Raw genomic sequence first — 22,410 nt, 5'->3', positions numbered from 1 at the left:
ATCAATACAGTATACTACCAGAAGTATTGTAACTCTACAGAATGAACACACATGGTCAGAGACAGAGCTCATAATAGGAATTGCTGATTAACTTAGATAGCTGACTTACAAATGTTGTCCCATTTGTTTTTTCGTTATAATGCATGCTCACTCAAGTAGCTGGGTTTCTTCACTTTCCAAGCACTTTGACATATTTGGTCAGGCCATTACATTTTTCCAAATAGCCAAGGACTAGTGGAATTTTACTACTGTCTGGGAGCACTTTGTTTAATTATAGGTTAAAATAGTTTGCCAAATTAAAGGTACAATCTTCTGTGTTTTCAAGGATGGTGTTCCAACCAGTTTATTTTATTTTCAATGTTCTGTTAATCACAGATGAAATGTTTCTCTAAAGATATAGTTTTAAAATTTATCTTAAAACCTTGCTTATAAATCTTGCCTATAATTTGGAAAATATTTATATCATATCAGAGTACTTTTTCGTAAATTCTGTTTTTAAAAAGTTGACTTTTCTAAATGCTTGTGATTTTGGTGTTTGCTCATGATGGCCCAGACATAATTTTATTTTTCTGTTTACCGCAGGAAGAATGAATTGTAATCTTTAAAAGCAAAGTAGTAGATTCAAAAGTGCATTTGATTGTACAGCATTCTGTCCATAAAACATAGTTCAAAATGCAGAAATCAAAGAAATTATTTTAAGCCTTTAAATTTAAGATTATTTTTAATCTGAGCAAAGGGGTTGGGATTTCCTTTTCATAGTTTATAATTGGCTAAAATTGGTTTTATCTATTTCTCCGTCTTGTTCATATTGTCACTTTTAAAGAAGTTCTCTCCAAAAATAATCCCAAATCTTATGCTGAGGCTGATGTCTTCTCTAATCTAATGCTGATTCTGCATTTCTTTTGTCTAAAGGTGAGTTGTTTTAAAAGTACTAATACTCTGTTGGTAACATCTGACCACTTCAATTTTTATCTCCTTAAGCCCAAAGAATTTGATAATATGATAAATCGTACACTTGTAAAATAATCCGGTGTGCATGAACAAAATTACTCACAGATGGCACAGGTTTTCTCTTCTTAAATCTTACAAATCGGGCTTCCCTGGTGGCGCAGTTGTTGGGAGTCCGCCTGCCGATGCAGGGGACACGGGTTCGTGCCCCGGTCCGGGAGGATCCCACATGCCGCGGAGCGGCTGGGCCCGTGAGCCATGGCCGCTGAGCCTGCGCGTCCGGAGCCTGTGCTCCGCGACGGGAGAGGCCACAGCAGTGAGAGGCCCGCGTACTGCAAAAAAAAAAAAAAAAAAAAAAAAAAAAATCTTACAAATCTAGGTGATCACGACGTTTTAAAGGCTGATCACACTAGGAAAAGGCTCATGTCTACGTCACCTTTAAGAGCATCATCTTGTATGGGAAAATTTCAAAAGCAGGTGAACTCAATCTGTATAATACTGGTTGAAAATGACGGAACTCTGTCTCCTTGAGTGGATAAGGTGTAATTTACTAAGGAATCCATTATTTCTTATTTCTTTGCCTTTTAACGTTCATGGTGTCCCTCTTCTCTCTCCTATAGATACGTCACATCACCATATTGCTACATACATCATGCTGATAAAAGATCATATCAGATTTTCTCATCTTTATTAGGAAACCTTACAGATATTCTGTTCAAATTTTAAATATACCATAGTAATAAGTACCTATTTATATGGGGAAAGAAGAGCTCTTCCTCTGTATAGGAACTGACGTAAGATATTTACCTAACTAGATTTCGCCTGCAAAGAGCACATGCATATGTGAAACGTAAACATGCACATCTTTTCCACTGGCAGCTAGATGGATTAATGGCAATTAGATTGGCTATCCCAATCACTCGGGTTTAAACATGGAGTGTAATAGATGGAAGGCCATCAATCTAATGGACGCAGGGAGGTCCACCAATAGCACCTATTTCTTCGCCCAGCCGTTGGTTCTCGCAATCTATACAAGACATTGCTGATTTGCAGTTTGTGGCATGAGAAGCACAGAAAACATGAGCTCTTGTTTTCTGTCCAAAAGAAAGTGCACTGTGTCAACTTTACTTTGGATTTATGTGGAATGAACTCCAATCACTTACTAAATGATCTGGAGCAAGTTTCTGATATTCTCTGAGCATTAGTTTTCTCATCCCCAAATAGAAAAATACACCTCACCTGTGAGACTGTTGTAAAAATGAAAGATGATGCATGCAGCAATGTCATAAACAGCACTTGTTGCCACGTCATGGTTCTCATTAATCACAACAGTAATGATATTCCAGATTGCTGTTTAAATACAGTAGTACATTTATGAAATTTACCACAGGTTCACTGATGTATTTTTCATGTGTTCGTGGAAAAAACTGCCAAAAGCATTTTACACTTAGGACATAATTTGTTTCAGGTTTTTCCAGTTGTTAAGTCATTTAAAACTCCTACTGAAACATTAGAAAATTTAAATGTATTACTTTTGGATGAATTTGAATTTGTCTTCCACAAGACAGTAGAAACGAGTGTACTTCTAACATAAATTCTAAAATATCAAGCCTTTTTATGAAGAGATGATGACTGAAATCAAAGAATTCCATGTATCCTACATCTCAGATCTTGAAAAATCTGATAGTGTACTTTCTATGTGGGTGTCGAGCAAGATTTTAGAGATATAACAAACTCCTTGCCATTTGCAGAACTTATATTTTATATAGAAGAGAAGCATAAGATCAAGTTTTTTATTTGTTTGTTTTTGTTTCATATTGACTTTATCTTGCACCTTCATTTTCCCACTGACTGATATCACTAACACCAAAACCTTTCCCTCTACTCAATCCTGAAACCAACTATTTAGGTTTGTATGGAAGCAACCTAGGATTCACAAAATTCTGAATATCAAATCAAAGTTCAAATATTACAACTCATATAGCCTTAGGGTTAGGAGCAATCCAAAACACTGAGATCCTTAACAGCATTAATACTTTTTGCACTACATTTTCTGTTCAGTATGTTTTTGTCTTGACTGAGGAACTGAACCATTTATGGCTGAGAAGGATTGTCACAAACAAGTATCATTCCAAATGGTGTCTGAAATACTCTTCAGATAGACATTTTCCTTTTTGTTTTCACAGATAACTGTAGAACTATAAGGGGCAGGATGCATTTATTTTGATTTATTTGTCCACAAGTTAACCATTAGTTCTCAGGAAATAGAAGTACATTTGGATAATTCTGAAGGTTAATGTAACCCACCAAAAAGAGTTCGTTTAAGCTCTAGCTCAAACCTTTCTTCCCAAGATTTTATTCTCTTCCTTACATGTGTAAATTAGCCTACTTGTTTTCTCTTAGGTAGTTTGTAGATATATTTTCATTTGTTTTACCATGTGCAGTGGTGGGGGAGAGGGGGTTATCGTCTTTTATCTTATCACCTGTCCCTTATGAAATGAGGCACACATTTGCCAAATAAGAGAGCTGGGTTCCGGCAGAGTCTTGTGATCAATGAAAGAGAGTGAAGCAACTGGCCATATGGATATTGAATCTCTGACCGACCCTGTCTGATGAGCCTTGACTCTGATTAATCAATTAAGCCTGTCACTTGCAAATCTCTTCTTGTTCTCCTTTGACTCTTTTAGATTAAAATACCACAGAATGGGAATGAGTGTTTATTTCAATTTGTAGCTATTTAGGGATCTTCATACTTGTATAGAATCTTAATAAACAGTATTAAATGCTTTTATTGCTTTTTCATTTTTGCAAGTTACAAATATGTTTCCATAAAGCAATTCTCCTTAGTTAGTTTCTGTACTTCATTTACATAAAGTCATCCTGCATTTCTAAATCCAAGATTCCCTTATATACTCAACCTTGGTTTGGCTTTGTCTGCCACGGTTATATGTCTTCTTCATAATATAAGTGAATTTAAATTTCAAGAGTAACAAAATAGTGTCTCTGGAAAAGGCATTATCTGAGCAGTGCGTTTGGTGGTGAGGGAAATTCTCACACTGGACCAAAATTGGAGAAAAGAACTGAGCATAAGAACCCATGGTGAAGAAAAGAGATTTACTATTTGAAAAGTATTTTCAGCTGGTCCGCTTGTAACTCAAAAGAGCCAAGTGTTTGAAAATGAGCTTTTCTCCCCTCAAATATGATGAGCATTTGTCAACTTTATTTCTAGAGTATAGTCATAATTCCTTCATAGATTTTTATTTCAGGCTGTCCTAACAGTGACTGTATGTAAATTCAGAATTATAGCCAGATGGTTGGAAGAGGTGATAAAAAGCAATCCTGGTTTCGTAGGAAAGTGAAAATTGCCCATAAGACTTTGTTTTTACCTTTAAAACAGCAGGACATTGTTTCATGAGACCTGTGAAGGAACCAATACATTAACTTTAATGGCTAGGAACTAAATTAATTTCTCATACCTATGCAGAATACTACCATGAAATACGTAGAATTTTCAGAGGTAAAGATCAGTCGACTTACTTACTTTGGGGGGATAGCTAGCAAAGGCTATTTTCTTCCCAAACCACTCTATATTGCCTCCTTTTTATAGGATTCACTTTGGGGTTCTGATCTTAATGACTTGGGAACCAGATACCTGGGGAATTAGCTAAAAGCCCTCACTGTTTCATCTGCTCTCCATTTCACCAGCATTCGGCAGTTGTCTGCCCCTGGTTTAGGATACGATAAATTAGAGATGGCTTTCCCGGTTGACTGGTTCAAGAAAATGGGTGCTCAAGAGAAAATGCCAAACCCAAGTCTTCGTATTCACTTTGAGCCACGCTTAAGCAAGCAAAATAGGTGTCTTTTAAGGAGACTGGGTTTCCTTTTTCTATTATTCCTTGTTAAAATTAGGATTCATGGCAAGATCCTCCGGTGATATAAACTAGATAGATAGAAAGGTAACAATTTATACCTTCACAAAGAAAATCATCCTCTCCCTTTAACTAACTATGCCTCCCTGCAGGGTGGCTCCCACTTGCCTGCAATTAGCAAAACAGCTCTTCCTGATACAGTCTATATCGAATTATCCCGGGTGTGCTTCTGTGGCAGCAAAGAGCCAACTACCAATTTATAAATTGCTATGAGGAAGAAATGAGAAGTTTAGTCTGAGAAATGAAAATCACAGAGAAATGCAGCTGCTGCCGTAGTCTTAGGCAGCGATTGTCCCAGGCCTGTGTTCTCAGCTGACAGCTCACCAAGCTGCGTAGAGAGCCACGTGTCCCCACTGGGATAATTGCTTTTTCTGCATGAGCCTCTTGTTGATTCTCTCTGATGATCAAGTGTGTTTAAACTCCTGGCAGAAATCATGTTGGTTTTTAAATGATATTGTAAAGTGTACCAGCAAACAAATGAAATTGGATCATGTTCTCTTGTATGCATGTAGCCCAAGCAGATATGGGATGCCAATGGAGAGCTCCTAATTGCCTGTTTTTCCTCTCAATTCCACTCCTAATAGAACAGTTGAGAGACCTACAATAAGTTGTGTTTTTTTTCCTTGTAATGCTGTTCCTTTTAATGTCACCAAGTAAAATGTGGAATGGTCATGTGTTTTCAATTTGTCATTTTCATAATTTCTTTACGATGTGTATGTACTTATCCAGGCATCCTTTTGTTGTACAAGATTTGTTCATGAAAATCTCATGAACATTGTTCATACCATAAGTAGGCTATAAAGAGGAAGGGAGCTTTGCATAAGAATGGACAAGTAAATGGATTCGTATCATTCAGGTGAAAAATTTTTACAGTGTGAATGAAATCTAACTACTTTTAAAAATAATCTATAGTAAAAAAGTATTGTAAATATTAGCATATAAATATTCTTAGTTTAACCCATCCGAGAGACACAGTCACTCTCATTTTGTATCACGAGTCCATATTGAACTGGTCCTGAGTACATGCCAGCTTTGCCTAACAGCTTTTGGATGACGAGTTTGAAACCAGATCACATCTCATCAAGAAACTTGAGTGGGAAATTTAAGACAATGCATTTCTTTTTCCTTCTCCCCCTCTTCCTCTTCCTCCTTCTCTTTCTTTTTTCTCTCTCTCTTTCTTTCTCTCCTTTTTTTTGAGGTCTCTGTGAGCCAGAATAAAATAGGAATAGAAAGAGTTGAATTTTTTTTGGAAAATATATTGAGAGGCAGTAGCCTTTATGAAAAGTAGAAAGGAAATAAACTTTGTTAGCCAGGAGGGAGAACTGTGATTTGGCTAACCATGGTTTATTGTTTATTTATCTATCTAAAATAAAACTTATGTTTCAGACTTTAATATGAAATCATGTTGTTATGGGTACATGATATAAGTTTTAAAAACATTTTGTGTGACAAGATTAGTACAAATAAATAGAATAAATAAAGGTTAAGTTCTTGAAATTTCTTATACTTAAGAAAAGTGTTGATGGTGACAAGAGTAGTAGATATAAATTGTTTTATATCAATTTTTTTTTTTTTTTTTGCGTTACGCGGGCCTCTCACTGTTGTGGCCTCTCCCGTTGCGGAGCACAGGCTCCGGACGCGCAGGCTCAGCGGCCATGGCTCACGGGCCCAGCCGCTCCGCGTCGTGTGGGATCTTCCCGGACCGGGGCACGAACCCGTGTCCCCTGCATCGGCAGGCGGACTCTCAACAACTGCGCAACCAGGGAAGCCCTATATCAATGGTTTTTTAAAAACTTTTTTTTTTAATTTATTTTTTGGCTGCATTGGGTCTTCGTTGCTGTGCACGGGCTTTCTCTAGTTGCGGCGAGCAGGGGCTACTCTTTGTTGCGGTGCACATGCTTCCCATTGCGGTGGCTTCTCTTGTTGCAGAGCACAGGCTTCAGGCACACGGGCCTCAGTAGTTGCGGCACATGGGCTCAGTAGTTGCGGCTCACGGGCTCTAGAGCACAGGCTCAGTAGTTGTGGCGCACAGGCTTATTTGCTCCAGGGCATGTGGGATCTTTCCGGACCAGGGATCACGTGTCCCCGGCATTGGCAGGTGAATTCTTAACCACTGTGCCACCAGGGAAGTCCTATATCAATGGTTTTTGATAGTGGAAATTTTTCAAAAACTTACATGTTTATCTGCTTACTAACCCCATCAAAATTTAGGTTCCAAAGAGTGAAACAGCAAAATTATGAAGGTGTATATTCAAAAATATAAAGTACCTACACATGATATTCAACCATGATTAGAAAAACATGAAATTATTTCATTCTAGACATGGCTTTTTTACTAACGGCTCTTAAGGAACTGCTTACCTGGGAGTATGAGTAAGAAATATTGCCAAATAAGAAATACTGTATTCTTTGATATTGTATAAGATCTGAATTATCTTTTACTTGGTTATAATTTTTTTAACTGCTATGAGACATGTATTTTATCCAACCCTTTGCCTATCATTTGTACAATATAATTACACTACCACCAGTGTTTTTCCTTAATTTAGAATGCAACAAAGTGTAATTGATTTTGAAAGGTACTATGGTATATGTTAGAAGGTATGGATGCTTCAGTTGGAATTGTTTACATTAAAGGTTGATACCACTCTTGCAACCAGATTGGAAAGTAATGGGTATTTTTCCATTTCCTCCCATTCTCTGCTCCCTGATCAAACAATATATCTTTTTTTTTTTTTTGAGGGGGGTGGTTATTTCTGTTGTTGTTGTTGATTTAATGCTAAATGTTAAAGAAATAAAAGCTGTTACAGTGACTCTTCTTTACACGTCTCTGTTGAAAGGAGTCCTTAGGAACCACCCAAAACTGCCTTGCAGTTTAGTTCACCAAAGAGAATGTCTGGGGGCTGTGACTGGCCATCTGGGGTACCTGCATCTCATGATCATTAAGAAGTCTTAAACCCATGCAAAGTACTTCCCTTCTAGTTCACAACAGTTTGATATCTGTTCTACAGGTCAAAGATCCAGGCAGAATTGGCAGCATTGCTATGAAGAGATATTCTGCCCAAAGAGACTTAGTGAATTGTTTGAGGATGATACACTAGACTATAATTCAAAACGCTCTCATCTCATTTACTTTGCAAACCAGTATGAAAACAGTGGTAAAGAATCAAGTGTTTCAGAAAAAATAATTTCTAAACCTGGGTGCTTTAAAATTTTTATTCCTCCTATTAACCCTGCTTATTAAGTCTTTACTACTGTAAATGAATATTTCAGAGTCTTTAATCTTTTAGAAAATTGTAAAAATTAAGTACTGCACAATTTCTCATTGGTATCATGACACCTATTTGCATCTTACGTATATTGTTTAAACATATATCTCTTTTAGCATTCTAAATCAGTGTTCTTTTAATCCATTGTTAGGATCTATTTTAAAAATAGTATTTATAGTAAGAAACACAGATTTTGAATGCAAAATCTAGTAAAGGAAACGAGATAAATTATACGACAGTTTGGTGGTTAGCAATTTGAAATCATCTTTGAAGTCTTCAATATAATTAGTGGTTTCATTTTTTGGTCTGCTGAATTCAAGTCACATTAGGTTAATGTAATTAAAAGCAGAAAAGATTTTGTGTAGCCAAACTAGTTAATTAGCCCCAGTTGGTATAGTATATTAACCTAGAGGTGTATGGATAACATTGTTGGGGTGATGCCTGAAAAACAATTCCTGTGTAACAGATACTGCAAATCACCTGACTTGCTTTAGGGTAGAAAATGACGACATACCAAGGAGTTCATTTTAAGTTCATCTTTATTTCTAAGCACTGATTGCAGAGTGAGCTGTATATGCCATAGAATAACCAGACAAAAAGCTTACTTAATTTACTTTTTAAAAGAAAGCATGCTTCTATATGTGCAAAGATAATGTTCCTTCTTGTATTCTGGAAGTAAGAATTCTGATTGTGGTTTTTCATGCTTACCAGAAATAATGAAATAATTCTCTTCACTTTTGTTTGAAAAGCTACATCTTATATCTGATTTTTCTATATCATCTTGTTACTCAGTAAACAATGCAATAAAGGAGATGAAAGCTTTCTAGAAGAGATTTTCAGCTACTTGAGAGAAGTCTTTAAGTACTAGGAGAGAAGGCTTTTACCCCTAAGGAATATAATCATTTATAGCTTCTTAAAGGGAAAATGCTAGTATATAAGAATCCTATATATCAAGTACATTGAGGTATTGCAAACCTTAATGCCACTAAAACTTTTTTTTAAATCTGAAACTGTTCTGAAGAAAAATATAAAGTATAAAGATATTTAAAACTTTAACATTTTCCCCACCTTTTCCTTTCTCCTCCTGTCTCCTTCCCCAGAAGTAGCAGCACCACTGGGACCTTTTTTCTTTTGTCTTCACCTAGTATGTAGTTAGCCGAGGTCCCCCTTTAAGTGCTGTCTAGAGCTTATGGAAATGTACGCTTCTAATGTGGTTACTACTGCAGGCTGATAAGGTAGATGATAATGAGGAAGTGGGACCTCTGCTTCGATTTTTGACATAGGCTAGATGCCATATTGTCAGAAAGCTTAACTCTTTCTGCTTCTCCACTACCCGGTTAGGTTAATTGAATTAGAGCTGCTGCAGTGCAGCGTTTAACATTGTGTCTGTTCGTTATACAAACTCATTTTTGATAGGTTTACAATTTGGCTGTGAGATCCAGCTGCAGGAAGAGAGCTGCCAGGAAATATTTCTTAGCTTGTTTTAAATAGTGCTATTTTCACATTTATGGTGTTGAGAGGAAATGTCAATTTTTGGTTTACAAAGGAGCACTAAGATTTAGAACGTATAGTCACCCTTTACAATCAATATTTTTATATGACAGCATAAAATGGTGATTGTTAATAGTAGGTACTGCTTTAAAGCTGGTACGTTATATTTGATCGGGGTTATAGCACTATGTTTTTTTCTATTCTTCTGTGTGTTGAAAAGAACAGGCCACCATGCAGTCCACATTTGTGACCATAGAGAATAAAATTATGGCTGTTGGTTTGCTCTGTTTCAATTCAGCCATTGACATAATGCCAAAATCAATTTGAACTTGTAGAAACTGAAGACGACCATTTGCATCCGTTATTTTGTGTGTTTCTCTGTTTTCAGTACTTTGTTGTTTCTTCCTTCACTTTTGTCAATTTCTGTCTCTATCATCTCCTAGGAAATAAGTTTCTCCCAGGTTTGGTGAGGCTTGTTTGATTTTCCATTTAAGTTGTAATGTTCACGTTGGGGTTTTGAACCATTATTGCCAGTGAGTGTAGAGTAGAATGTAGGGTTTTATCGTGAGATTGTCTTGTTAATGGGATGGAAGTTGTGTAGGCGTATTTATACTAACCTGGGGACTCTCAGTAATGATTTTTCCAAATAGAGTAAACATTAATGGTATTACATGATTTTAATCCCTCCTTCCTTTTGTTATTTTAATCCAGCATTTATCCTTAGGCCAGAGCCAGGTCTTTAGAACAAAGTTTCTCAACCTCAGCCCTATTGACATATGGGGTGTGTGATAATTCTTTACTGTGGTGGACGCCTTTGTGCTTTGTAGGATATTATTGAGTTGAAAATGCAACTTAAAAAAGAAAAGCATGAATCACATGATTTTACTTTAGTAAAAGTGTGTATGTGTAATGTATATTTTATGTCTATATTTCTATATCTATTTGTCTATATCTATGTTGAGAGAGAGGGAGGTACAAAAGAAAAATGCTCATAAAGTATTGACAGTAAACTTTTGGAAGGTTTTTTCCTTTTCATGTGACATTTATTTGTTCTTTTTATTTATTCTGTTTGAAAACAGGTAAGTATATATGAAAACAATAAATCTATCATTAATATATCTTGTAGCTGCTATAAACCTTTATGAAAATGCTTCAGTGGATAATAGACTAATTTTGTCTACAAAAGCAATTTGCATTCATTAAAAATCTTTCGAGTGACTACTATATGCAGACATTTTTCTAAGCATGAGGGATAGAATCACGAGCAATGCAGAGAAAAGTCCCTGGATGATTTTTATAATGACACCTAGAGAATCATGGTCATTTTTTAAATAAAAGGACTGAAAAGATGTCAAGTTCTAAAGGCACAAAAATTAAAACTGCTCTGTTAATATTTGGTTTGTCCTAACACATAAAGACTTGGTCGCAATATCTAGTTTGGATGTCTGGATTGAAATAAAGCAATTTAGGCATTCCAAAACACTGTGACCCCACTTTAATAAAGTAGTAGTTTCAACAAACTCCCAGTGTAGGATGAAAAAAAAAATTCTATTTGAATGGTTCCTTCCTCACTTTCTGTATTTTTTCTTTCCTCCTTTGTTTAATCTGTATACTGTACAAAATAACTGTGAGGTCAAAACCTCCATGAATAAACATTCTGGAAGTTATCCCTGACAAAACCTTTCTAAGGTTCAGAGCATTATAGTTATTCAGGGGTAATTGAACTCTACTCCCCACCAAAAGCATATTAAATTAAGTAAAGATAGTTCAATTTCTGCATCCCAATCTTAACTCATGATTAGCTTTGGCCTACATATTGTACTGGAAGTCTGCTTACATTTGTAATTAAGCCTTCTTCAAATAATTAAGTGTTCAAGGGTGTACCCGAATGACTTTCCAGATGCTTTATTAGTACCTGTTCGGCCTCTGCCTCCTAAGTCCCCAAGAAACTGTTTGGACAGCAGAGACACTTATGTTTTTTAGGACAGGTCAGGTTCTGTAATATTTTGGAAATTAAGATATATTTGCTAATAAATATATTTGCTTAAAGCAACTCTGGCAAATTAAGTAATTAGAGACATTTTAATTTCCACATCTTGTAATACTAGAATATGCTTCCTTGAAATTACGTACAGCTAATATGTGTTTACATGTTAATTATAGTCATATGGTATTAAGAATTTCCTAAACAACAAGGTCCTACTGTATAGCAAAGGGAACTACATTCAATATCCTGTGATAAACCATACTGAAAAGAAGATAAAGAATGTGTATATATATATATATATATATATATATATATATATGTATATATGAATAACTGAATCACTTTGCTGTATAGCAGAAATTAATACAACATTGTAAATCAGTTATACTTCAGTTAAAAAAAATTTCCTTTTTCTTTTTTCCACTTGCTAACCAAATTGTTCACACAATGTTTTTGGTTTTCATTTAATTAAATAATATGAAGGAACTTGGCTGGTTTGGAAAAACAAATTTCTAGTTATATAGAATATAATTACTTTACGAGAAATGTAGGTAAGTAAAAATGTTTTGCCTCTTTTATATTGTACCTTTGGAAGAAATTCTGTTTAAAGTTATTACCTATAGAGTAAATACTACACATCAGCTTTTTGATCTAATCAGTCTTTCTTTGCATGCTTAGAAAGTAGACTTCACTTATGAAGACCTCCGTCATGTAAAAATTACTATAGCAATTTTAGTGATAGTCACGTGAAACTTTTTTTTAAGATACGAGGAGGAAAGCTCATGATTACTTACACCCGCAAAAGTGATGCTGGCAAATACGTTTGTGTTGGTACCAACATGGTTGGGGAACGTGAGAGTGAAGTAGCAGAGCTAACTGTTTTAGGTAAGTGCAGTTTTTTCCGATCTGCTCATTGTAAAGCTTATCTCTTATTATTATTTGGTATCTTTATACAAGGGAGAAAGAAATGACCTTTTCTAGAAGGTAAACCAATGTTTTGGGGGCTGGAAAAAAAGACAGAAGAAATCAGTAAAGCAGCCTGAGATAAAGTAGCCAAGACATAGGAAGACAATTCGGAGGAAACACTACACCTAGGAAGGAGAATTAGGGAACTCGGTGGAATAATTTTCTAAATAATATTTTAAATTATAAATCTGCTCTTACGGAACATCTAAAATGGCTTTTAGTTTGTTCATCTGTATTTTTTTTTTTTTGAGATGACTTTTTCTAATTTTAGAGAGACCTTCATTTGTGAAGAGACCTAGTAACTTGGCAGTCACTGTGGATGACAGTGCAGAATTTAAATGTGAGGCCCGAGGCGACCCTGTGCCCACAGTACGATGGAGGAAAGATGATGGGGAGCTGCCCAAATCCAGGTATGGATCAGAATTTAATGATGGGATTCATCCACTCAGAATTTCTACAGTTCTCATCAGACCACTTTTCACATATAAGCCATTAGAATGGTCTACTCTAGACTCCTTGATCTCCTTGGGCCAGACATAGTAACGGAGATAATTAGAATCAGAAGGTTGCCATGCTTTCTTTGAGAGTGTACAGATAACTGTAAGTTCATGACCCCAGCCTGCCCAGGGAACCCTTGGAAGATGTGACATTCCTTAAACAGTTTTCTCTTTGTCCAACCAGACTACAGTTAATACCAATGTGTTATATGGGAATAGGTAGGGAAGGGAGGTACAGCACTAAAGATGTAACTACAAACCAATTAAAAAGCAAACTCCCTTTTCCTTAGCTACAACATCACCAGGGAATGGTAGAAGAGGTCAGAGTTTCTTGATATCTGTCCAATCCTTAAATTGGCTAGAAGCAGAGATACACTTGCAGCCTTAGGGAATGAGGTAATGAAATGAAACTTTCAGGCACTGTCTTTAGGCTGTCTTCTCTAGTGTGTCCATTCATTCAGCAGACATACCTTGAGCCCCTGCTAGGTTTGGGGGTCACAGCAAGTGTTTAGGTATAGTTTCTGCTGTCAAGGAGCTCAGCAAAGGAGTCATGTATGGATAGATACAGAGTAACGTAGCAAACCCTTTTGTTGCATAAAGGTAGACCCATGGGAGCAGAAAATCAGGAGAGAGTTCTCAAAGGAAAGTGACATAGAAGCAATGTCTTGAAAAATATGTATCAATTTGATAAGCAAGAAAGAGGAGAAAAGTATTCCAGGAAAAGAGATATCACAACATAGACACAAATCTAAGACTGTTTTGAGTGGTGGAAATTTAGCATGGCGGCACACAGCGCATGTGGCAAGAAGTTATGGGAAACCAGGCTGGAGATAGTGAGGCCAGATTTACAGGACTTTGTATCGACTAAAGAATTCTGAATCATACGGCATGCACATTGATAAGCCAAGAGGGATAACTATGAACAGGATTGCTTTTTAGAGGAAATAATTTTTTTAGCATTATGGATATCACATTAATGTGGCAAGGGGTTGGGGGGATGCCGTTGGCTGGGTCGTCATTGTTGATGTCCAGATAAGAGATGTGAATCGCCTGAACTGGGAGATGAGATGGAAATAGGCTAGGGGTCCATCATGGAGAGAAAGTTCTGAGACCCAATTGATGAATTGAATGATTTGTTACATATAGGGAGCTGGTGAAGAAAGATAGGTAGGTTGTGTTAGGAGAAGGAGTTGTTTTATGTGATAGGGTGAGAAAAAAAATGTTTTATCTAACGTATTAAATATTAAGTGTCTCTGGAGGTATGATGTCTAATTATTAGTCAGGATTATGAATTTGGAGCTTAAGTGAAATAGGGGCAGCAAATGTTTGTGTGGTCGATCAATATATAAACTAGTGTAGATAGTATAACTCAGGGATATCATATAGAGTAAAAAGAGAATTGAGGTGAAATTTCAAGGACACCCAACATTTAAGAAAAGGCAAGATGAGGCAAGGCAAGGGAATTCCAGAATAAAACTCTCTGGGTTTAAATATTAACTCTGCCATTAAAATAGCTGAAGACCAAAGCCAAGCTACCTTACCTTCCTATGCCTCAATTTTCTCATCTGCCAAATGGAGGTGAGCATAATACTTCATAAGGTGTTATAAGAATTTTAAAAGGTAGAACCTACAAAACGCTTAAAGTCTGACATATGATAAAAATGTATTTAATTTTAGTATGAGTGAGTACCGGAGCTTGAGGAAATAAACAAATAAGCGTCAACTTTGCCTAAAAATATTCTTTTAAAAAGTAGTTTTAACATTTTTGCCCACACGAATGTAAAAGAAGTGCTCTTTTCTACGCTCATGCTTACTTAGAGGAATGCTGCATTATTTACCTTATGCTTTAAATTCTCTGAAGAGAAGGTTGCCTGTGATTTGATACCTAAATACATAATTGTAATGATGGATTCTTTCAAGTAGAAAGTCACTTAACTGTGCTTTCTTTTGTTATGTCACTAGGTATGAAATCAGAGATGATCATACCTTGAAAATTCGGAAGGTGATGGCTGGTGACACGGGGTCATATACTTGTGTTGCGGAAAATATGGTTGGAAAAGCTGAAGCCTCCGCTACTCTGACTGTCCAAGGTAAGGTTTGGGGAACATTTTTTGTGGTTGATTTATTATATGAGATACAATGTTGATATTTGAAAATATTACATATTAGAGCAGTCTATATAAAATATAGACTTTAAAAGTGCTATATATATATATATATATATATACATTATTCCAAACATATTTAAAGGAAATTATTGTTTTGCCTATGGGAGCTCTATAAGTGTCTGTTACAGGAAATTGAACTAAGTTTTCAAAATTATGAGAGCATTTTCTCGGTCAAGTAGAGGAGGGGAGTGTGCTTTAATCTCTGGGTCTTCAAACATAGAGCTTTAATTAAATGACAGCTACTGCCGCGAAAACTTGATCTTTCAATGAAAATAAGTCTACCATTCCTTCAGGTCATGCACTTTCAAGGGTCTGTACAGTTCAGAACAAAAAAGTGAAAAGATTCTGTTTCCCGCTAGAATGTAAGATGCATCCATAGAGTAGGGACTTTTGCGGTCTTTTTCTGTGCACACCGTGCCTGTGACTTAACAGACATTCAATAAATATTTGTTGAGTGAATTAATTGCATTTGTACTTTGCTAATTTTGATGAAGATTTATTATTTGGTGTGATGTGAGCCAAAATGGGTGCCATATTCTTCGGCTACAAGTTTTTGAATGTCAAAGTCACATCTTCAACTGATATGCAGAAATGGTTCTGTCACCTCCTTTGTCTCCATAGTTTCATATGTTTTTCATTCTCATTATCCCTTTTCCCCTTTTTCCATGATGTCATACTGATTATTTCTTACTATGTATCATCTGAGAACTTTCTCTCATTTTTTTCCTTTTTAGGGACAAATTGTTTATTGTGGAATTTGAGAGACAGTGACCTTTAAAGAGCATTTTGTTGGTGAAAAAAATTCCATATTTTGACACGTATATAGAGTAAACAGGGATTTTGGCCATAAACCACTTAGCTTATTTCTGAGTATGACATTAGCAACACTTGCTCTGTCATCTTTTCTGAGCACTGTCTCCTCTAAGGCTATTACGAAGAAAAAGGTGGCTTTTGAAGGAGACCTTCTACTGTGGGCTTTCTACAAAAGAGCCTTGTGGGCTTTTTACAGTAGAAAAAAGGAATAAAGAATATTTCCTTCCTGTCTCTAAAGCCATTATGTCCCCCTTTGGGGTTTTTAGCTCAACCTCATAAAAACAAAAGAAAAGATCAAGAACAAACATTGAATTTCTAAGGCCTAGACTACTTCTCTTTAATCTAAGTTAGACTTGAACTCCACATAAGACTAAAACTGTAAGAAAAGAAAACCCCTTTACATTTAGAGAAAGCATAAATTTCAGAGATGTCAAGTTCAAGTTCAGAAGCCCTCCGGAGGAAGTGAAAGTAGCCCAGGATGAATCCAAGACATGAAAAGGTGTGTCTATCTCCAGGCAATTGTGACAGGGAGGTTGATTGTCTATTATATTAGTCAGAGAGATGATGCTTTTATAAATAATAGCCATTCTGCTGTGTCTACAGTAGACATTGAAGTCAAAATGGAGTTTCCTCCTGCAATTTTATACTCAATTCCAAAGTTAATTCAGCCTTAAGTTTTCCATATGGAATTCTTGCTCCTAAGCGTGGATTTCAGTGAAAACTGGGTACAAATGATCAAATCCAGAAACTACTTAAGGAATTTAGAAGTTCTTATTTCAACTGCATTGGGTTTTCTATAAACTTATGAAAGATCTGTGTATTGTTGAGAAGTTATTATTTTATTCAACTATTAAAATAAAATATGCATATTAACATCACTGTGAAAATACCTTTAACATGCTAGAATAATATACACAGTATGTCAAAGAAAGTAACATGATTCCCAACAGCAAAAGATAACTAAGGAAAAAAACAAAGGAAACTTTTCAAAGGAAACTTGAGGAGTTATGTATTTTTTTCCTTTGAGATTGAATATAGAAAAATATTAGTTACTACAAAGGAAACTAATCAGAAATGAATACATTTGATAGCAGGAAACAATTATTAGAAATTCAGTAGCATAGTTGTTTTTGATTTCTGTATTTCATTTGTGGTTCATTTTTGAGGCACTATTGGAGTCAGTATGGGCTTAAAAATAATCTTCCTTTTCCTCACTCCTCATGCAATAAATATTTAATTTTGAGAATTGATGTTGGACAACAGAACCCTGTGTTCCAGTAGCAGTTTTGAGAAAAAAAACTTTCTTAAATAAGGGTGAGCATTTGATTTTCACCCCCAGTACAGATATGATTAGTTCTAACATTTAAAAATTAACCCTCATTTGAGAATTACTTCCTTTTTTTTGATATATATATATATATATATATATATATTTTGAAATCCCGATTCCGCTGTTTTAGAGACTCTGTCTGTATGTATTTCCTCAAGTATTCCATTCTCAACTCATGATTTCTTTGGTTTTAATACTTGTGTATTTTTCACAGTCCTTGGTATGGTACTGGGCATCTAGTAGGCACTTTACATAATAAATACTTGTTACAATTTGAAATATGCATTTGAACTCCAACCTTCTGCTTGAGTGGTAGAGATATCACAGTACATTACGTCCCAGGGAAAATTCCAGCATCTTCTGGTGACTTTGATCCTGAGTGCTAACAATAGGTTACATTGGATCAGATCTGAAGAGATTGTCATCTCTGATGGCTGCCTGGTGGTCTGTGTTTGAAAGGAACAGAGTAAAACCTGGGGCTGGACAGAGTTTCCTAAACTTAGATGAAGTTTGATATCTGATCTTATTTGAACGTGTATATCTAAACTTATCTGAAGCTTGTTAAATATACAGATTATCAAGCATGCCCCTGGAGAACCTGATTTCGTAGATCTGGGTTAGAGCACAGAAATTTGTTTTTATTTTTGTTTTCAAGCAAGTTCATCAGTCTCTGGAATGAAGAGTTACCTGCTGAGCTGACAGAAAGAATAAAGGGCTTTAAAAAATTGCTCTAGGGCTTCCCTGGTGGCACAGTGGTTGAGAGTCCGCCTGCCGATGCAGGGGACACGGGTTTATTGCCCCGGTCCGGGAAGATCCCACGTGCGGCGGAGCGCCTGGGCCCGTGAGCCATGGCCGCTGAGCCTGCGCGTCCGGAGCCTGTGCTCCGCAAGGGGAGAGGCCACAAGAGTAGGAGGCCCGCGTACCGCAAAAAAAAAAAAAAAATTGCTCTAGAGTTTGGGAATTACCAGGGCTGGACGAAGTGTGTTATAGAGAATTGTGTAGCGAAGAGTATAGACATTGGAGTCAGACAAAATGTAGTTGAATCCTATTTCTGTCATTCACCAACTGTGTGGCCTAGAAAAGGTTATTTAAATTACATGAGTCTCAGTTGTCCATGTGTAAAATGGGTACAGTAATACCAACCTCACAGCATTTTTATAAGGATTAAATTAAATTATATATATAAAAAGCTTAACATATTGTCTGTTACAGAGTGTTTTATAAATAAGGAGTGTTGTAGTCATATAAGCGTTATTATTAGTGATAGCTTTATCACTTAATTTGAATAATTATTGGTTATTTCATGAGAAAAGTAGTAATGTTCAGATAATTCTAGACAGGTAGGTCTTCCTTTGCTATTGTAAATGAGAAACCTGAAGTAGTAATATAATCATGATAATTCATTATGTAACAAATTATTAAAACTTTTCTCAAATATAAAGCATTACCTTTTTATTAAAAAAACTTTATTGGCTTTTAAACTAAATGTGTTAAATCTTGTTAGTGCCATCAAAACTAGTGCTAGATTTAATGTTGAGGTTTTGCAAAATAACTAGATAATTTAATGAAAATTACGACCACTTGGGAATAGAATTGATTCAAAAACCGATTACATTTTATGTGCAATGGAGTGTTATCGTTATGAAAAAACGTTCAGCAGAGACTCAGAGACTCTGCAGTAATTTGACCTATTGAAAAATAATTAATGTCCATTACATGACCAATAAAAAATGGTGAAGTAATGCTGTTTGGAGTGATCACAGCAGAGAAGTGTTTCTGTTTAACTCCCAGTTAACCAGAAAATTCAGTTAACCTGAACTTGATATTCTGTCATTTTCTGGAATAATCAAAACTTTATTACCTATAAGTGTAAACCATCAATTTTGTTACATTTACGCCTGATGTTTGTCTGCCTCATTTCCCCTCCACACTGTAATAATATCTATGCACCTCCTCAAGAATTCTCTTTGTAAACCTAAAATACACAAACAACTTCAGGCATCTTTTAAAAGACATTTCATCTCAATTTTGATTGATTACATTGTGATATTTGCATTTTAATGTCTCAATTCAACAAGTATTAGGATTGCTAGCTGTCACAGTAGGAATGAATTATCTTCTGAACTAGTGTTTCGTATTGCATAATGGCCCCATCGTTTAAAGAAAAAGATATATACTGTAGTATTTATAACCATTTTACAGGTTGTGACATACCTATAAAATGTAAAGTCTAACTTGAACAAAATAGATGCAGTGAGGCACCCTGCCAGATTTTTTAAACAGTGTGCTATTGAAACTGCTAAAATTTATGCCTCTGCTTGCTGCTCTGAGAATGGTTGCTGGTTTGTTTTACATTATTTTACTATCTTAATCTAAACCCATTAGGTCTTTATTAGATGCTTGCCAGGTGGGCCTTGAGGTTCTTCTTGTAATCACATGATAGCCAACATAAATTTTCCTGCTTGTTTTCATTTTTGAACCAATTCATAGTAATGTAAACAGTGAGTACTTTTAAAATTTTCTTTGTTGAAGGTAGCCTTTAAGAAAAGCATGGTGGATGCAGCCTCAAAACACTTAAAAGAAAAATAAAGGCAGAAAAATAACTTTATCATTCTATTAATAGCAAAACCTTTAAAATTAGTAATTATTTATGATGACAATCATGTCTGTAACTTTTTAAATAATTCCATTTTCGAGGTGTGCTCTTCTGAAAGAAAGATAGACGATAAAGCCACACAGAGTTTAAACTCCAAATTTCTCCCGTTTCCAAGTTTGTCCTCCACCTCTAAGATTTCTTACAGTTCTTTGGTTCAGTGATACTCACTGCTTAAACAAGGCAAACTCGATGGCATTATTAATCTTTCCACTCCCTTTGCAACTTCACAGATAAAGCAGCTCTTATTACTGTCACAATTTCATTGACAAAGTAAATTTGTGACTCTCTATCACCAAAGTGATCGTGTTCCCATCGCTATGTCTGTCACAGGAAACCGAACTGAAAACAAACTTCCATGTACCAGCCATTTCCCAAGCAATCTCATTTTATCTGTGCTGACTTGAACCATTAAGAAAATCTAATCCCATTTTTGTCTGTCTTTCTTACAATAGGCACTAAAAGACATTTAGTCCTCCCATTTCCCTTTAGCCCTAAGTGCTGAGCCAGTCAGACACAGGAAACTGGACGTTTAGTTCACACCCCACTGCACTCCTCCACAGGCCTCTCCCAGGGACCAGTTATTCTTTGAAGCTCAGAAAACACTTGCTTTTCTGCCCTTTCAGCAACAGCTCTGTTAAAAGAAAAGGCAGATGCCAAACATCTCTAAACCAGGTGATGCTCTGTTACCAGACAATTGGGATTTCTGTGAAATCCCAGCTCTTTTCTCATAGGCGCTTATCCATTTTTCTTCCCTTGATGTGAAATTACTCCATTCTCTCAATTTCATCACCTGTTTTTTGTTTTGTTTTGTTTTGTTTTTTTAGTTCTAAAACATGGTATCATGAATGATGTTGATATCTCCTTAATGTATTCTTGGCATACAATAGGAATGTTCAAATGGATCATCAAAAAGACATGCATTCTATTCTGTTCTGAAGATCTATTATTTTGTCTGATGCTTCCCATAAGTATTATGCCTACTCTGCAGTGAAGGGACAGAGCACTTCCCCATTAGGATTGGTTAGCCACTGACAGCCTCTGGAAGGCTGAAACTTGAAGTCTGAGATTGATGTGAGACCGGAGAGACACAAGGCAGAAAAAAAGACCAGTGCAGTCCTTTGGCTGACTTAACTGCTACTAATGGAATGTTTCCTAGAGCTTCTCTCCTTGCTGCTGGTGAACTGCATGCCAAAGAAAATAAGAAAAAAAAAAAAAGAAAAAGAAAAAGAAAAGGAAAAGGAAAAGAAAAAAAAAAACTGCTGAAATATCTTGGGCACTATAGTTTATAATTGACCCCTAGTTAATATCCCAATGAACTAGGAATTGATCAATAGTTATGATTTCCAGTAAAACAAGAAGCAACAGTCAGAGGTTTGGCTAAGGTTTTAAGATTCTCTTAACCCAGTGTGTGAGTGTTAATTCACAGGAAATAGTAGTGATGCAGTGAAAACAGGAGCAGACGAGGCATAAGAAGCTGAATTCTTCCGTATTCTTCATTTCAGTTGATGGCAATGCAACCTGCAAAACACACTAGTAGGCAGCTTGGGTGCTGGTGGGGTCATGCTTTACTCTTCCATTTCTCGAATGTCAATCACCTTAAAATCCTATTTATTTTGCCTTTTAAATATTTCTCAACTCTCAACACCTCTCTTATCTTCTTATCACTGCTTTATTATCTCTTGTGCAGTGAAACTTAACATCTAACCAGTTTCCTTGCCTCCATCTTGTCCCATAGAATCCATCCTCCATACAACAGGTACATTGACCTAAAACACAAATCGAATTGTATTAGTTCCATTCATGAAACATTGTCATGCTTCCCATCTCTCCAGATAAGGTTCAAAGTACTTAAATGCTGCTCTGCCTGGCTACTTAGTCCCCTCTTGCTACTCCCTTCAGGGTAGTAACACTATATTGTTTACATATTTTTTCATATAAATACCACCATGGAGCTTACGTCTGGGCTTTTCTTTATGTTAGTCCTTTGGTCTAAAATGCTCTGCCCCCACTGACCCATCTTCTACTTGCTAATTACTTGTAAGTAATTAGCACTACTTGCTAATTACTCCTATCCTTGAATCCAGCTTAGGCAGGCATCTTGCAGGAAGCTTTGCAGGCAGTCCTCACCCCAGTGCCAGGTTAGGTATGCACATTCATGGACCCGTCGCATGCTGTTGCCACCCTTATTGCATTTCAACATCTGCCCCATTTGACTGTGAGTTCCTTACAGGCACACTTTATTTACTTCACCTTCTTAGTCTAGTTGCTTATTGCAGTCTTAGTGCTCATGTAACATTTTCTGTCTGAGCGAATCAAGGGCTGCCCTGATATATACCAGCTGTGGTATCCTGGGCAA

The 22,410-nt window shown here is 36.2% G+C and overlaps 1 protein-coding gene across 4 annotated transcripts in view; it reads left to right on the top strand.

The window, feature by feature from the left end:
* The window catches only part of ROBO1 (roundabout guidance receptor 1), a 952,567-nt gene that overhangs the window by 823,719 nt on the left and 106,438 nt on the right, over nucleotides 1-22,410 (top strand). For all 4 annotated transcript variants that reach the window (XM_007454543.1, XM_007454546.1, XM_007454545.1 and 1 more), the window contains 3 exons: nucleotides 12,389-12,509; nucleotides 12,862-13,000; nucleotides 15,050-15,177. In XM_007454543.1, the coding sequence (XP_007454605.1) occupies nucleotides 12,389-12,509; nucleotides 12,862-13,000; nucleotides 15,050-15,177 (388 nt within the window). The remainder of the gene's footprint in view (nucleotides 1-12,388; nucleotides 12,510-12,861; nucleotides 13,001-15,049; nucleotides 15,178-22,410) is intronic.

Source organism: Lipotes vexillifer, unplaced genomic scaffold, assembly GCF_000442215.2.
Source record: "Lipotes vexillifer unplaced genomic scaffold, Lipotes_vexillifer_v1.1 scaffold1816, whole genome shotgun sequence".
In the NCBI taxonomy this organism is placed as follows: Eukaryota; Metazoa; Chordata; class Mammalia; order Artiodactyla; family Lipotidae; genus Lipotes; species Lipotes vexillifer.
This window is presented reverse-complemented; position numbering and strand designations above follow the sequence as displayed.